The 18,930-nt window shown below is 38.4% G+C and overlaps 1 protein-coding gene across 3 annotated transcripts in view; it reads left to right on the forward strand.

Annotated features, from left to right (window-relative positions):
* Positions 1-18,930, forward strand: part of LOC309692845 (BMP/retinoic acid-inducible neural-specific protein 3-like) — a 75,368-nt gene that overhangs the window by 34,968 nt on the left and 21,470 nt on the right. For all 3 annotated transcript variants that reach the window (XM_082511675.1, XM_082511674.1, XM_082511676.1), the window contains exons 3-4: positions 12,471-12,661; positions 15,132-15,322. In XM_082511675.1, the coding sequence (XP_082367801.1) occupies positions 12,471-12,661; positions 15,132-15,322 (382 nt within the window). The remainder of the gene's footprint in view (positions 1-12,470; positions 12,662-15,131; positions 15,323-18,930) is intronic.

The following is an 18,930-nucleotide window of genomic DNA, read 5'->3' on the forward strand; positions in this document are numbered from 1 at the left end:
AACCATAATAAATAGTAGGCCTTTAAAGACTCTTCCCTTTGATTGTCTTGGAAAAAGTGTTGCTCTCTTGGCACTTGGTTGTTTTGGAAGTGAAATAAAAAACATTTCACAATTATATAAATCAGTAGAAATCGTAAAAGTATTAAAGAGACAATGATCCCACTGTAAATGGACAAAATACAGGCTCATTTGCTTTAATTCTTTTTCTCATTGTCATTGTCATTCCTTTAGTGCCATCATGACTTTGACGTTTACAGTTTCGAGTGAAATATCTCTGTGACTTACAGCTGGCTTGTCAGATATTTTATTCAGATTGCTTGGTTCCAGCCGCAGTTTGTTTTAGGCTAATTTGCAATGAACACACAGCACTGTGGCACTTGACATGCGTTACACCTGCTAAATAGAAACGTAGGTTATTAGCATCAGCGCTGACATTACCATTTAGCTCAAAGCAGTGTGAGAACAGCACAGCCTCACCCAACCATTGCAGTCACAGCATCAGACTATAAGTCCTGTTGAAATAAATTCACCCTGATTGTGTTGCTATGTCACATTAAAGTTATGTTTTCTTGGATGCATTTAAAAAATTATAGAAGATAGTGAAGAGCCACAGTATGTTCTAATGTATTGATACATTAATCACAATACAACACTGTCTCACCTGTTTCTCTTTTGAATATTGGAAACTGTCCTCTATCATGTGAGAAGCTTTCACCAGTAAGTGTTTTTCACCATCGTGCTACATTCGTAAGTAAATGTGGCTTTCGCTTGTGTTTGTTGCCAGTGATAATTTTTGACAGTCCTTTTTTAGTTGAAAGACACGCTGCTTAGCGCCGACTGCTGGGCAGAGGTGATTGAAAGTGACAATATTATTTTCTGGTCTGCTCTTCCACATGTGTAGTTCAGATTTCTGCTAAATCCTAATAAATGCTCAATGACAGGAGAAGATGAATTACCAGAATCGGTGGCTCGAGTTACAGTGTTTGAGCTGGCTCAGCAGTGATGGAGTAATGAATTCACACCACGTTATGCCTCTACTCAATTTCCCACTTTTCTTACTGATTGAATTTGAAAGATTTTTTAACAAGTTCTGCAAAGGAAATGAAAGAGGCTTTGTGTTTTTGTGGGTGTGCAAGTGTGTGTGATTGTTTGCTTTGGGGATTCACTGGAGAGCATCCCCACTGCTTCCAATGCAAACACAATGTGGGCCTTCTGCCTTAGCCACCTGTTCATGGCGAACACTGCCAAGAGGAAAGCTGCCAAATTCACCAGGGTGAAGGTAGGAGTGCTGACATGCATTTGGCCTTACTCTGAACCTCTTGCGTCTAGAAAATCCATGCGGTTATTTTTTGTGTTTTAAGATTTCAATAAAATTACAATTTAACTGTGAATTGATTGAATTGATTATGCTGATTAAAGGTTGTAAAACCACTTACACTCATGAAAAAAGCCCACCTTTCTTAAATCCTAAAGGTTTATGTTTCAGGACAATAAAAACAGTCTGGTCCTTTCGGCAGCTTCCTGGGGCCTGTTCTTCGTACCGCGCTAAGTGAGTTAGCTGGATGAGATTGTTGACGATTTCGCGTGATCCTGGATCGTTCGGTTCCCCGAAGCCCATCCGGGACTTGCTGTCATAGCAACAGAGCCGTAAGCGTAAACCTGCTGGGGAGCAGGTTTACTTTATGTAAACAGGATTAGATCGCGGCCACGCAGGTATGTCCGCGTCATTCATACGAAAGCAACAGCGATATTCCACCACTGTTTCACCATAAATAAATAACATCAATGTAACTAAAGATAATGCAGCACTTGATCCTTTTATTGATGTCACACAGATACATACAGGTCATTCCCTAAAAAAGGGAAATGTACTATTAACATTCTATTACATGTATGTGATTATTACAGATGTAATTCATATTTCAGAGTAGTAATTGTAAATTACTTCGTGTAATCAAGATGAGAGACCACGGCTATAAAAGCGAAGGTGGATTTGGGAAGTCTGTCGCAGTCATATCCTGTCCGTTTACGCGAGCAACCCATTGCGGAAGGTGCAAGATTGATAAGGAGAGTCCTCAGAATTCAGCGTATATTGCGGGACAGACAGGATCCTTTAGCTCAGCGCGACAGTGTGCTCATAGAGAGATATCGATTTTCCCGTGAGGGTATTATTCACTTAACCAACTTGTTGACGAGGGGGTGCAGGACCACCACCTGTCTTTTTTTTTGCTCTGCCCTTTTCTTGGTTGCTGTTATGAACAAACAAACAGAGAACCGGAATAGCGAGCTCAGAGTTAGCGCGATGATTTGGTCTTGGATGTTTCATTTGATCTTGGATGTAGTAAGCGACGTACGAAGCACAGGGCCCTGTTCATTCTAATTCCGTTGTTTTCATTCAAATGCTTTTGTTTTCATTCAAACTCTGTTCTGTTTATTCAAATTCTATTCATTTCATTCTAATTCTGTTCTTTTCATTGAAATTCCGTTGTTTTCATTCAAATGCTTTTGGTTTCATTCAAACTCTGTTCTGTACATTCTAATTCCGTTGTTTTCATTCAAATTCTTTTGTTTTCATTCAAACTCTGTTCTGTTTATTCAAATTCTATTCATTTCATTCTAATTCCGTTCTTTTCATTCTAATTCCGTTGTTTTCATTCAAATGCTTTTGTTTTCATTCTAATTCTACTCTTTTTATTCAAATTCCATTGTTTGTTCTCAAATTCTGTTGTTTACATTAAAATTTCGTCTTTTTCATGTTAATTCCGTTGTTTTCATTCTAAATCTGTTGTTTGTTTTAAACTTCCATTGTTTTGATTGAAATTCCATTGTTTTCTTTCAAATTCTATTCATTTCATTCAAATTCCATTGTTTGTTCTCAAATTCTGTTCTTTTTATTCAAATTCTATTCATTTCATTCAAATTCCATTGTTTGTTCTCAAATTCTGTTCTTTTTATTCAAATTCTATTCATTTCATTCTAATTCCGTTCTTTTCATTGAAATTCCGTTGCTTTCATTCAAATGCTGTTGTTTTCATTCAAATTCTGTTGTTTTCATTCAAATGCTTTTGTTTTCATTCTAATTCTACTCTTTTTATTCAAATTCCATTGTTTGATCCCAAATTCTGTTGTTTTTATTGTAATTCTGTTGTTTGTTTTAAACTTCCATTGTTTTGATTCAAATTCTGTTGTGTTTTGATTCAAATTCTGTTCTGTCCATTCAAATTCTATTCATTTCATTCTAATTCTGTTCTTTTCATTGAAATTCCATTGTTTTCATTCAATTTCTGTTTTCATTCTAATTCTACTCTTTTTATTCAAATTCCATTGTTTGTTCCCAAATTCTGTTGTTTTCATTCTAATTCTGTTTTTTGTTTTAAACTTCCATTGTTTTGATTCAAATACTTTTGTTTTGATTCAAATTCCATTGTTTTGATTCAAATTCTGTTCTGTTCATTCAAATTCCATTGTTTTCATTCAAATTCTATTCTTTTCATTCTAATTCTGTTCTTTTCACTGAAAATCCATTGTTTTCATTCAAATGCTTTTGTTTTCATTCTAATTCTACTCTTTTTTTTTCACGCGCCCGTGCAGGACCACCACCTGTCTTTTTTTTTGCTCTGCCCTTTTCTTGGTTGCTGTTATGAACAAACAAACAGAGTATTCCAGGGTCTCTTTCCAAGAGACGACAAGCAATATAAGTGATAAATATTACCATTCTGTAGAATATTCTTATATTTCACTTTTACTTGTTCCCATGTTCTAGTGGGTCCTGTTGTGGCTCTAATGTGAAAGGGGATATAATATAACATATTATAATATAATATAATGTAATATAATATTGGATAATATGGTGTGATATGATAAATCTACCCTACCGCCTACTGGTGTTGGCCAGAGGGGCCGATGGCGCAATATGGCAGCCTGGCTTCTGTCAGTCTGCCCCAGGGCAGCTGTGGCTACAACCGTAGCTGCCTCCACCAGTGTGTGAATGTGAGAGTGAATGAATAGTGGCATTGTAAAGCGCTTTGGGTGCCTTGAAAAGCGCTATATAAATCCACTCCATTATTATTGTTATTATTGAATTACTTACGAGTTTGATTTGTCAGCAACTTTCTGCCAGCCCTCTCTCCTTGCTTTTGCAGCCTTTGCAGTGTTCCCTTGCGTTTTAATTAAACTCTGAAACTCCTGAAATCCCTCACTCAAGAGTTCTTGCTCTGCTGCCGAAAAATACCGAGCGCGCTCCTTCGACATTTTCGCCGACCAATCAAAGGGTTGCCGATCAATGTTTCTACTATCGATGCGTAGCCCCTGTTGGGCCACCCAGTGATCTCACATTACTTCATCCAGCTATACTAATCGTCAACAACAGGTGTGTTCGGGGAACCGGAATAGCGAGCTCAGAGTTAGCGCGATGATTTGGTCTTGGATGTTTCATTTGATCTTGGATGTAGTAAGCGACGTACGAAGAACGGGCCCTGGTCTGGAGTATTCAGGTGTTTGTTAGCTCAATGCCACAGACAAAAGCAATTGTCGCCGGCCATCAAGGCGAGGGATATAGGATCATTTTCAAACAGTTGGAAGTCCATTATTCTATAGAGAGGAAGATTATCCAGAAGTGGAAAACTTTCAAAACAGTTGGCAATCTTCCCAGAAGTGAACATTCTAACAAATTCACCCCAAGGTCAGACTTTATAATGCTGAGAGAAACTGCAAAAACCCAAGAGCTACAGCTCAGACTCTGCAGACCTCAGTTAGCATGTTTATGACAGTGATATTAGAACAAGACTGAACAAATATGGCTTGTTTGGAAGGGTTGCAGGAGAAAGCCTCTTCTTACTAAAAAGCCTCTTCTTACTGGCAGCACAGCTTATGTTAAGTTGTTAACAAACCACAAGGCTTCTAGAACAATGTCCTCCGAAAAGATGAGACAAAAGTGGAGCTGTTTTGCTAAAATGCACAGTATAACATTTGACAAAAACCAAACACCACATGATCTTGGCACCTTTCAGTCATTGGGGCAACAGTGTAAACCAAAATATTCAGTAGTCTAATGTAATACAAGGTCAACTCTCTAAAAGCTAAAGCTTGGTCAAAAAAAAAGCAAACCTACAATAGAATGACCGAAAAAGAAAATATTCAAGGTGCTGCAATGGTCAAAGTAAAGACCTGAAACTGATTGAAATGCTGTGGCTGTTTCTTAAGAGAGCTGTGCATAAATGAATGCTTGCACACCTCAAAGAACCTAACACTGAAAGATGAGTGGCCCAAAATTACTCCACACTACTGTGAGAAACTGATAAATTCATATGGGAACGTTATTGCAGTTATTAGTTATTATTACTAGACCTATTGCTGCTGAAGGTGCCTCTATAAACTATTAAATGATGGGGTATATTAAGCTTCACACAATGCTTCTGGATTTTGGCTTAGGGGTTTTTTTTTTGTGTGTGTGAAGTAATGACATGGTGTGATATGTCATGTTAGGCTGTTCGTCTCAGGTTGTATTTACCTAATTGTAAGACCTGGTAGGGATGTTACTGAACTGCAGTTTTGTGTAGCTGATATTTGACATTTTTGTGTTCTTTTTAAGTCTGGGGTGGTTTAGAAGTTGGAGTGCAATCATCCCTCTAATTTGTAGTTGAGCAGTACAAAATTAACAACACATGGAAGTATTTTAGTTTAGTAAGAGTGTATCAGTTGTTGAGTCCTTTATATTTATCCAGGACTTCAGAGTAGACTGAATGTTTATGAACTCAAAATATCATTTTGGATTGCCTCATCAAATATCCTCACACGAAGACAACAAAAAAAAGAAAATATCAACAAAAACAGAAATGTACACATGCCCTGAGAAAAAACACACTTTAATTATTCCACTTACCCACTCAGTGGAGATAAAAGAGAGAATAATATTCATATGAAGGCAGAGTAATAATGATTCTTCTAGTTTAAACAGCTAATAGCTGAAGGGACAAAATATCTCAAGTATTGGTTAACTGTAGGCATGCATATCCTGCATGCTGATTAAAGTAAAAGAAATATCATGTGCAAAGGCAGTAGCGGCTTGTATAAAGTTATCTTAGTGGCTTTTACCCTAAAACGATGGTCAGGAACATTCAGATTACTGCCAGTGATCTTCTGACAGACTCACTGTCCATTTTGTTAACCATACTAAGGCTATCGAGGCAACAGACGAGCACAAAGGAATGTAGCACAATGGTCAAAAACACTTAGTGGTGAAAGCTCCTGACATGATAGAGGACAGTTTCCAATATTCAAAAGAGAAACAGGTGAGACAGTGTTGTATTGTGATTATTGTATCAATACATTAGAACATACTGTGGCTCTTCACTATCTTCTATAATTTTTTAAATGCATCCAAGAAAACATAACTTTAATGTGACATAGCAACACAATCAGGGTGAATTTATTTCAACAGGACTTATAGTCTGATGCTGTGACTGCAATGGTTGGGTGAGGCTGTGCTGTTCTCACACTGCTTTGAGCTAAATGGTAATGTCAGCGCTGATGCTAATAACCTACGTTTCTATTTAGCAGGTGTAACGCATGTCAAGTGCCACAGTGCTGTGTGTTCATTGCAAATTAGCCTAAAACAAACTGCGGCTGGAACCAAGCAATCTGAATAAAATATCTGATAAGCCAGCTGTAAGTCACAGAGATATTTCACTCGAAACTGTAAACGTCAAAGTCATGATGGCACTAAAGGAATGACAATGAGAAAAAAATTAAAGCAACACTTAACTCACAGCCTTTCCACAGCAGCTAACAATATCATCTACAACCGGACAATGTTTCATCGCCATATCACTGAAGATCTACGGTATCCATACGAACATCAGAATGCAGAGATGGTCCAGCTGAAACAGGACCTTTTGGCGTTTGAAAGGAGGAAAAAAAAATCAACAACTTGGCAGTAATGGTGTTAAGAGAGTTGAAACTGATGAAACTGATGTACCCCTGCAAAAAGAAGAAATGAAATTGATAATAATAATGACTTAGCTGGGTGTAGAGAGGACTGCAGCCCCTAAAATCAACTCTGTAGTGAAACCCATTTCATTTTATCCTTTCCCTGCAGGATGAACCATTTGGCCTATTGGGGGTTTAAGATAAGACAGGCCTAGCTTATCACAGTCAACGATAACTGAAGAAACGAATAACAGCGGGGGATTTTCGAATACTCTTCCTGTACCTGTAACTCCCCCCGCCTCCCCCCTTTCTATTTCTCTTTTTTTTGGTCCCACAGAACGTGCTGTGGCTTTGAAGTAGTGCTTTCACACTGCAAAGTGGAACTCAAGAGACATAGTGTCCCATTTGAAGAGGTCATTTATTTGTACGGCATGAAATGAGGTGAAGATTAATAGCTACACTAGATATATCTGAGCAAGAGATTAGTCAAAGCCTTTGTCTGAATACTACAGTGTCAGCAAAAAGGTCAACTGGTACCACATATCCATTTAACATCATTATGTTTACTTCGCACACTGCCCTCAATTTCTGCTTAATTTTGTGCGAATCAGTCTCGCTTTATAGTTCTATAACAGAAAAGGAAAATGATATGAGTTGTTTATAATCTGTGTCACCAGCTTGCTCTAACTTTTGTATGCAGCAGCCTGAGTTCTTGGCGATTTACTCTTTGTATCATTTAAACATCTGTGTGTTGGAGCTTTCCTCATTACTCCTGGTTTAATGTGATATATACCCTTTCAAAAGGCCACACTCCCTCCATCCATCATCTGCAGCCAAGGTTGTTCAACCCATTCTGATTACAGCAGTCAAGCTTTTACTCAGAAGACAGAAAAGTGCAACATTTGACTGATTGGACAATGCAGCTCACAAACATTTACTAAATGTTTGTTATTTCCTGCCACACAGTGAAGTCTGACAAAAATAATCCATCACTCGGGACAGTCGCATTCATTTCTGCATGGCTCATTTGTGCTTTTGATGCTCACACTGCATCAGGATGTAACCCATCATAAAAAAGTTTTAAATGAATAGAGTGCTCTCCAAAACAGGCAGAAGGGTTTTTTTGAAGAACATTTTTCCCGTTACTTTCTTCTCACATGAGCGTGATTATGTGAGTAAATTGGGAGCAGCGCCAAGCAGAAATTGGCACCACACTCTGGTACCCTCCAAGAGAAATTTCAAAGTAATCATAGTCTATCTGTTATAATTACAGCTGTGATATCTGTCTGTGACTTCATAAATGTCTCTTTAGAAATTCATTGCAATGTAGATTTGCAAGGAAAGAGCGAAAAAAATCTATCTTCAGCAGTTCTTGGCTTAATAACTAAGTTTTACATTTTTTTTAAACATCAAAAACATTGAACGGCTTTAAAAAGGAAACAGCCTTAATTTAGCAAAATGGCAAACTAGGTTATTTCTCTGTAGGCGGGATGTCTTTTTTCATGTTTATCTGTTCTTTTTTTATCTATGTCATGATAATATTAATACAAGTCCAATCATAAATTAAATATCTGTGTTTTATACTTAATCTAACTGTCAGGAAAACTGTAACAGAAAAAAGTTTTTGTTTTTTTTAAAAAGCCTTCAAATTGAAAATGTCAAAATGCTGCTCTGCTTCCTGACGCTGATTTGTTTGTCATAAACAGAAAGTAAAAGATAAAGTAAATTAAAGTAATATTGATTTTGTGAAGTTATGGAAAAATATATTAATGTGGGGTGGACAGCAATTGAACAAGAAAAAGCATCCATCCATCCATTTTCTTCCGCTTATCCGGGGCTGGGTCACAGTTGCAGCAGCCTAAGCAGCCTCCTCCAGCTTGTTTTGGGGACCACCAAGGCGTTCCCAGGCCAGCCGAGAGATATAATCTCTTCAGCGTGTCCTGGGTCTGCTCTGGTGCCTCCTCCAGGTAGGACATGCCCAGAACACCTGACCCAGGAGGCGCCCAGGAGGTATCCTTGTCAGATGCCTTGACCATCTCAATTGGCTCCTTTCGATGTGAAGGAGCAGCGGCTCTACTCTGAGCCCTTCCCGGATGGCCATACTTCTCACCCTATCTCTAAGGGAGAGGCCAGCCACCCTTCGGAGGAAGCCCATTTCCGCCGCTGGTATCCGCGATTTCGTTCTTTCGGTCACTATAGGTGAGGGTAGGGACGTAGATCGACTGGTAAATTCATTCAAAAAGTCATGCATGTTGCTGTTGATGTTAACCCCACAACTGCCACTGCTTTTAAAGAAAACAATGAAGGAGCATCCACTGCAGTTTAATCTCTCTGATTAGACAGTTTCCACAATAAAAGAAGAACAACATAACAGCAAAATCAAATCAACAACAGCTAACAAAACAGCTGTCAGGTATTGTTGGATAGATTTTATAGTAACACCTTTTTCAACATTTAGCTTGTTGAGTTGTCAGTGGATTTTATAAGCAGTTCTCTTAAAAAATCCCAACACAAAATGAAAGGTAACTAAGATTATCATCTAAATTTTACAAAATCTGATTGGTAGGTGGAAAGAAATAATAATAATTTTCATGAAGTCCCAGAACATTTAATGTGAGCAGCACCAGCATAGATACTGAAGTTGGTTGAAGTAACTGTTGCCACCCTCGTGTTATATCTTTTGGGCCTTTAAACATCGATACAGATTAGGAATCCCTGAGCTCAGCACTCACTTCTAAGCGCTTCTTTCCTGTATAGTGACCCTGTGTTTTGATCTTCGGCTACCTTAGTCGCATGGAGTTAGGCCACGGGTTCTCTTATCCTGTTTGTTATGACAGCAGGGTAGCAATGGTCAGAGTACAACTTGAAGCCTTGCCTGAAAGTCTGCAAGTAGCAGTGCTTTTATCAAAGTTAGCAGACTTTTTTCTCCCTGTTGGAGATACTGAAATAAAAAACCTTCCACCTGAGCTCAGTGGGTACACAGCATATGTTGCAACAGTACCCTATAGGTTTGAGAGCGTGAACCCGCAGACACACTTTTCTATTGATACTTTGAACAAAAGACCGAGTCAATATATGGTGAATGAGTGCGTATAAGCAAAGTTTTTTATTTGTTGTTCACCCATGTGTGCAGTCAGCTTTTCAGTCATTTCCTGTGCCATGCTTTAGTTTACGAGCCGTGAATGTTGTGTATTGTAGGCTTTGGGCTTTTTATGTCAGAGCACAAGCCTGTGAGGAGCCTCAGAAGTTATTTAGTTTTATCTCTTTGGTTTCTTTGGTGATTAACTTCACATTTGTGAGGCTTTTTCAAAGCAGTAAATAGTGTCTTGGGTCAAAACCACACTGATAAGAAAAACTTTGTGCTATCAGTTAGACTGATATTGGCAGCCGACATTTGTATTTCAGTTTTGGCAGTTGCCATCATGTTGATGAGGGGGAAAAAAAGAAATAGTGGATTACAAATTTTACATACTGCATTTGTATGTGCTTTAGTGACTTGATTGATACATTTCTTTATTCTTACTGCTTTTTACACTTCTATACAAGGTGACCGTGAGTACTTTGAAAGGTGCCTAAAATAAAATGCATGATTATTATCACTTTATGTTTTGTTATGACTTGGTTCTTAATCAAAACAAATATATTGGGTAGCAAAATTAAAATGCATTATAGCAAAACTCCAAGGAGATCTTTTTACACGAAGGATACCATGCGAAGTTCTCTTCTCACAACACAGTGTTCTCAGCCAGTACTTTTTTGCCACATGCTAGACAAACAAAGCACACAAGAGGCTACATTTGATTCACTGAGGCTCACTCTGTTGAGAAAAGTGTGTAAGTGCAACTAACGTAAACAGTACTATGTGTGAAGGACGCTTCATGTGGAAATTTATCATCCTTGAACTTTATGGTAACAGAATAACTTTGTGTGAAGTCAAAGCACTGCCAAATGGAATCCCAGTACAAAGAGCTGTGCCTCGGGCAAATGTTGCACACAAATACTTGGAAAATGCATGCAGGGTGCAAGGTTGGTCTTTATTGATTGAACATCTGTATCCTTTAGTTGGTTGCGTCTCACTCCGCTTCAGTTTATCGTGCTGTCTTTGACATACGGTATCTATTTTTCCTCTCGTGATGTCCTTGCTGTGTTTTCACATGGAAGTCGATGAAGTCTCTGCAGCATATAGGCTGTATGGAGGAGAGAGGTGGTAAGATGGTTCTGCTTTATAGTATTATTCATTTTTCTTTCTTGAATTATTATCGTCTGTCAAGTGCAATCCTACACGAATATGTTCATACATATTCTAGTAAATAACAAGTATTAATGTACAGTAAATGCATCACATAAGCTACACTTGACGTGAAAATAATTTGAAGGAAATGACAGAGAGGAAGAATCTGAAGACGTAACAAAGGCTCAGAGTCTTTTCTTTAGGCTCATCTCACTTTGTTTTCTTTTTCAATATAGAAAACATCCATTATTGTTTCTTTTACTGCCTTGTACCTTGTCCATTTTGATGTATATCTCTGTAATGATAGGGTTATTAAAGAAAACAGCTGGAAGCTGCGTAGTTGGAGCACATTTTTATCCCATGTGGCAGTCGTGGTTTCAGTTGAAAGCAGATTTTTCTCTGGATGTTATTTCTAAAGAAATTCTTGTGAATTCATTCATTCTTTTGTTTCTCACTCTTTCTCTGAGCTGCACCTTAATTCAGGCTGCGTCAGCATGGTCGAGAGGTTTTGAACACTGTCATAGCACACAACATAATAACGTAAATGCAATGCACTACTCTTTCTTTCACTATTTCTCTGTCTTTGCTGTTTCTGTCTCTTCGTGTAATTTATTCAGCTCAGTTTTAGGCAGAAGATCTATCTGTATGATGTCACTGTATCTCTAATATGCAAACGTGGTCAACTCTTTTACCTTAGAAGAAGTGATGCCATAATGACTACTTTAAGCCATGTTTTTCCACTCCTAATTGTTTATTCTATAATGTTGCTGTGACGTTTTGGATCAACTGAAGGCTTTTCAAGGAGTTTTATAGCATGAAGTTTCCATATATCACATTGCTAAGTGTAGCAACAGTTCAAATCAAAGCAATTCAATTTGCCATTATGTAAAAAGGCCAGAATACAGAGAAAATACTAAAGAACCTGTAATAAGTGATTATGACATATTTTAGCTGCATAAATGATTGAAAGTCACGTGAACTTTTCTTTTAAATGAAGATTACTTTTACATGTAGTGTTAATCAACAAAATATAATCTGTCTATACTCTTCTATATGTGCTTTTTTCTTTCTCTTTGCTAAGCTGCTGTCTTCTTCTTTGCTGGTGCATTTCTGCATATCTTGGCACATTATTTTCATCTGTTAATCGGTGTGAACCAGTGAGCACGTCTGCTTCAGAACTACAAGCTGTTTGCTATAAGTCTAAAGTTGCGCAAATCTTGTTTTCATTTGTTTTCAGGTAATCTTATTTTCTCTTATCACTTAGAAACCCTAATCTAGTGGATATTAATAATAATCACTTCTCATTTTCCAGGGAGTTTGGAAGATGGAAGGTGAACAACTTGGCGGTGGAAAGGAGAGATTTTCTGGAGTCTCCGTTACCTCTTACTCCTGAGTTCATCAGGAACATCCGACTCTTGGGCCGCAGGCCCACCACCCAGATGATCACTGACAGCCTGATCAGGAAGTATGGGACTCACTTCCTGTTGTCAGCTACCCTGGGAGGTAACAATTATTAACCATCCTCTATCGATTGTTTTACGATTCACTGTTGTTTCCTTGGGCAGTTCAGGACCACCATGTAGCTGCTGTTTTTAGATTAGATCACACTTTGGAAGAACTGTTGAAACTATGTGTATGTGCACATTTCCATTTTTGCCATGAACTTCAGACAAAATAAGAAATAAAATTGAAGTTGAAGGGTCAAAATGACACACTGGAGCAAAACAGATTTAACAGATGAAATTACAGTTTTTGGTAAGCGTTCTTCTATGAAATCTGTTGCTGGCAGATCTTATCAGCAGTAACTACCTATTTAGATATTCAGCTAGGCAGTTTTGCTCAACTCACAGCTCTGATCCTGATTTTCATATCTCTGACATGCTTTCAGAGCTAAATAATGAATGATGCAAAAAGACTTTGGTCCCAGGTCAGCACCTGCAAATGACTAACAGAAATAAAAGAGCAATGTTGCTACTCCAGCGTAGAACTACTTAGCCCATATATTACAGCTTAGAATAAACAGGGAAATGTGCTTTAAGGAACTAGTTCTCACTCAGGTGATCTGGGGTTAAATAAAGTATGCAATTTGTGGTAAAAGCTTTTAAAATTTGGTTTTCCAGGTGGTCTGTATGGAAAACAGATGGACGGGACATAATAATGCAATACACTCAGAGTAACCGAAAAACACATCACAGTGGAATTATATGCCACTAGCAGCTCAGAAAATTGGTCTCCAGAGATGTATGAATACATGTAAAAGCCTGTGTATCGTGAACCTGCCACTCCCACTCCCAGTCACAGCCACGGTACTTTTGATTTTCTACCGGCTGATGAATGGATAAGCACTAATAGTTCTCTGACTCAAGAGACGAAAAAAAAAAAAAGTCATTTAAGATGCTGGAGAGTCCCGGGCAAGTCTTGAAAAGCACATTTGCTTTTTACAAAACAACACATGTCAATTACTTTAGACGCAACTCCTGGCTTTGAAAAGGTCGCTGTTGTGAGTAGATGCATAAAATGCAACCCTCCCAGCTACCAGAGCTGATGCAGCCCTGCACTCTGGCTCTCAGCCAGGACTGAGTGGTATGAAGAGAGGAGAATGAGGAGTTTGCCTTGGATCTTTGCCAGTGATATGCCTCTGTGGTTCTGAATGGATAGCCTCTGTGTTCGGAAACATATGGACTTAATGAAATTAATAAATAGATTGCAATATTAAGAGCTTGCCCTTCAGCAGCTGAGTAAGAAAGGCAGTGGGCAGAAAATGGCCCTGAAGCATTAGCACTGCATTATGATGAGAAATATGATGTGCAGTGTCTTGGGAACTCTCAGAGCTCCAAGTGTGCTGCATCACAGCTCCTAGACTTATGAAGTCCTGATTGCAGTGATCAGTGCCGTCTGATTCGGGGTGACGTGACTTATCCTAATTATGGTCAAGTGTCTTTATGCTTCAGAGGCGCCTGCTGTCGCTGTGCTCACAACCACCTGGAGTTTGGTGCATGTATCTCTCAGCAGGTTTTAAAGTACCCTATCAATTGAAAGACCATTTGCATCAATGCTAGCTAATAAAGCAATCATGAAAGGATTAGCTGAGGTACAAGATCAGCTCCTAAAGTTTGAATGAAGTAGTTGACCTCAGTGACACTTAATGCATTTAGCTACATATGTGGAAGAGCTTGCACATGATCTTCATCTGTATTTGCAGGCATGCTTGCTTTAGCTTACATGCGCTTGAAGAAAGGCAGCACTGGGTGGATTTTATTCAAACAATCATTTATTCTTGGTGTTTTTGATAATATTTGTCCAGAGTTCTTTACACAGAGGTTATTAGAGGCAACAGAGAGGTTTGGGGAAGGTCTCATTTTGAAGCTCTGCTGCAAAATATTGTGACACTAGAAATAAATGCCTTCGGGAAAAGTTGAATCCTAGAATGCATTTATTTATTTCATGTTCTAAGTGTCTTTTAAAGACCACCTATGTAACATTATGCGGGAAAACATCTATAACATTCTAGTTCTATATGCTTCAAATGCTGCTGACATTTTCCCCTTTTCAAAATTTCAAATAATGTCAACTTTAGGTTGTTTAGTGGTGCTGGTTTAGCTCACCTGGTGGATGTGTGTTCTTTCTGTCTACCGAGCCTGTCCTGTCCTAATGAAGGCTAAAAATCCCTCAAAATACTTTATGGGAAATTTTCTTTTTTCAGTTAATTAAAAAAAATCTATTAACATGCATAATGAGCTTTGGTCAGGTATGACAAAATGCAAGTGAAAAGATCTGAGCTCCACGATAAAGAAAAGCAACTAAAAAAAAAAACCCAAACAAGTAAGGGTCAGAGCTACTGACCCTGACTTTATGTTAAAAAAAAAAATTGAAGGGCCTTAATTTCAATAAGCAATGTGAACTCTCTATTCCCTTTTCTAAAACTCCGAGCACCATTTGAAAACAATTAAATTTGATTATCTTTTAATTGCAGGAGAAGAGGCCTTAACCATATTTGTGGATAAGCGAAAACTGAGTAAGAAAGCAGAGGTGAGCGATTACTCGGGCAACTCTTCCACTGTGACTCTGGAAGCTCTGCACCAGCTGGCTGCCTCCTACTTCATCGACAGGGAGAGCACTCTGCGCAAGCTGCACCACATCCAGATCGCCTCCACTGCAATCAAGGTATCTTTGTGTGCTTGTTATGAGTTATATAGGGACATATTTAACTTTACACATTATTAAAGCTTCTATCTAGTTCAGTTTTTATCCATCAGTCAAATCACAATGACAGTAAACTGACATGGTTATACTATAATCTAAGGCTAGAACACTTGTGCTCTCAGTAGATCACTCTCTCTCCTTCTCAACTTGGAACATTATTTCACTTCTGCTGCATACTTGGAGCTAAATCAGACTCCTCTTATATATAGTGCCTAAAAATGTATTAGAGCCCCACCCAATGTAAGATTTATGCCAAAGCTGCACTAAAATAACACACTTGGTAATTACCAAAATAATATTTCTCGTGTCTGTAATGGTTCATCCATTAGCATGAGTAAGTTCTTTAATCAAAATAATATTTCTGATGCTAAACTACAATTAGTGTTGTTATTCATGAATTTTCAAGTTTTGCAAACAATGAGAAACAATACTAAAGTACATCATCATTTTGTGATAAACCTGTCAAATTACAGTTATTTACTTTCAACAGATAAAAAAAAATCACCAGTTGAATGATTTCATTTTTTATATCAAATTTGGGTATAAAAATATGAATTCAGTTCAGTGAATTGAGTAATTTTTGTGTTAATACTACGACAGACAGACAGACAGACAGACAAGGATTGTTTTCTCATTGCAAACATCAAACTATGTCCAACAAACCTTCCTTTGTATTGCTTCTGCATTACAAGGTTCATTTTCATGAAAACACAGGTAGAAGTGGGTGGGAATACTGTTGCCATTTAGCACTAGAACCCACTGGAACCACCATGGGGGTCATTTTAACCACCTGCCGCAGCAGTGTCAAAACTGGACATAAAAGGAATTTAAGATTCATTTCATGTGATTGAATTATGTTGCAGTTGCTTTAGACTTTCATGAGGAATGGGAAATGCAGAAATTCAAAACTTCTACTTCAACAAACAAGATAATTAACACATACCAGTCTTTTAATTGTTGTAACTGATGAGTGTGTAAAACTTTAAAATGAAAATGGGTTTTTAGCAATGAGTGCTAGCTTTTTACTGAATAGACGGAACATGACACACATCAAGAAAGTAACTAATGCTTTCTAATTGTTTGAAGAAGAACACTAAGAGTTGCACCACTGCCACACACTTTCCCATCCACAGCTTCCAGCTCTTCAGCTTTGCTCCTCATGGCTATGATTCCCACACAAATCAACTACACTGTATGTTTCCACCCTCTGGGAACTATGCTTGGGTCAGCTATAGCTTTGCCCTGAAACTTGACACTGATTCAAAACTCACCAGCAAGACTATCTCTGAATGGCTCAAAAAAAAAAAAAAAAAAAACTAGCCTAATCAAATACCAGAAATAAATCTGAGATGTTTTGACATAAACTTAACCACACTCAACAGCCCTCCAATGCAGCTGAATTAAAACAAACACTTTTTCATAGCTCCGTATTATCTATTAATCAAATCAAGCTCTTTTTGGCTCATAGTTTTAAATTGTGTCTAAACAACTACAGTTGCTAGGCAACAAGACAAGACAATTGTTAACATAGGAAATGATTATACATGATAATACATCTAATATGCGCGATAGCAAAAAGTAGGTTTATTCCTGCAATTCTCAAAAAGATAAACATAAAAACATCTCGTAAATTTTAAAGACCAGTACTAAATGAAAAGCATTAAAAATATATTGCCTAGTTGCATATAACTGTTATTATTCTATAAATGATGAATAAAAGTTTTCCTCTTATGAGCTATCAGAGATCTATAATTTTTAATTTCAACCTTTTAGCTTTTGAAAACTGGTAAAAATGGTTGTGGGTGCAGTACTGTTTCCTTTGTTAACGCTTTCCCTTGTTAAAACACGGCGATAACGCCAATGAAAATAAAGCAGAAGATTATACTTTCTATCCTCCCGCTTGTGATGAGATACGATCTTCAGCTGCAAGCACATCCGAGTCTGGAGGAAGCTCCGTGATGAGCACATATGGTGAGGGAAAGATAAATGAGCCTTGTGAAACACGCCTCACGACAGTTTTCTGCCTCCAGTTGTCACCTTCAGGTAGCATGGGGTTAATAGGGTGACAGAGGGAGGGATGACCCTTCTTTTCTACCTTTTTCATTTCTCGGTACACAGCGGCGGTGGTCCTGTGAAGTGACGCTTTCTTTGCTGTAGCAGAACATGAATCAGATCCCCCCTACTTATATCAAAGCTCTGTCCTCTCGCTACATTGTGTTCAGGGAGGATTGGATATTTCTTTCTGCAGATCAGGCAGGCACATGTGAGGTGGAGAGGCAGAAACTTTTGTCTGTTTCATTTCTTGGGAATCAGGGCTTTTTTCAGTTTTTTTTTTTCTTCTGAAGCTACAGACGCGAAGAGAAGACGAGAGAGTGTTGCTTTCATGCTCCAAAGGCAGTCATCTGGTGTAACTGACAGGTGGGAAGTAGTATGAGGAGACATTCACCTCCAACGCTGGTGGGAAGAGAGTCAAAGGAGCGACAGATTCCTCCACACTTGCGCATCATTTCCACAGGGTGTTGACCCGTACAGTAGCAGAACAGACCTGCATGAATTGAACTTGAGGAATGAATGAGAGGGTTGCAGGTGAGGCAAAGGCCCCCTCCGGCGGTCTCCATGCAAAGAGAAATTTGAAGCTCATTTCGAAGAAAAAGCACTTTGCTGTGGTTTGCCGGGGGGGACGACTTTGGAAATCTGGGCTTTATTCAAGAAGTCACAGTGCAGAGGAGAGTCTGATTGGACCAGCTTGTTTGTACAATGAGTAATGACTGCAGTTGTTAGAGAACAGAGGGGAGCAGTTTTGCTACAATTTGAGAATTTCCTAGACTGAATCAATGGTCAGTTCCCCACCTGACTCACACCATATTTGCCAGCCCATCTAAACACAGTGTGCCGGTCACGAAGTAGAAAACAGCAGGATCGTCTGGTTTTGATATTTCCTTCTTGTGGACAGTCAATTTATTGGGCTTTGTGGCTCACATTTGAGTGCGCCCAGTCTTGTGACTCGATCGATTGGTGGCTGAACTATCACAGAGCAGATAGGCAGCTGCTGTGGTCATTTATGATTTCCTTCAAACTAGTTTTTTCTCACAGGATATGTCTAGCATGAAGATACCAAGGAGAAAAATAATAAATCAGTCATAGACATACTGCACACACAGAGCCACAAATTGACACACTCATAAGGGCAGTTGGAGGCAATTGAGAAGGCTGGTTTTTGTTGTTTTTTAGCCCGCACATTTCTGCTGTCTGCAGCGCAGCGGTCACTTCTCTCTCTCTCTCTCTCTTGTTAGGAAAATTTGCATGTATCTCTATTCCTGTTAGGGAATGGATAAATTTATGAAGAGTAGCTTTAGAAAACAGAATTTCTGAGATAAAGTTTGTAATTTTTTAGGATTTGTCAAAAACTAAACAGGAAGTGAGAATGGACCTGAAATCCATCAGGTTAACAGAAACAGCAACTATGAAACAGAGACATCATTTCATAACAGCCAGTCACTAATGCTAACTTAGTCAGATATTAGCTCAGGTTCATGTCATATGTGTGAGTCAGAGTTTTCACACTTTTA

The sequence above is a fragment of the Aulonocara stuartgranti genome (assembly GCF_965226115.1).
Source record: "Aulonocara stuartgranti genome assembly, chromosome: 17".
Taxonomy (NCBI): domain Eukaryota; kingdom Metazoa; phylum Chordata; class Actinopteri; order Cichliformes; family Cichlidae; genus Aulonocara; species Aulonocara stuartgranti.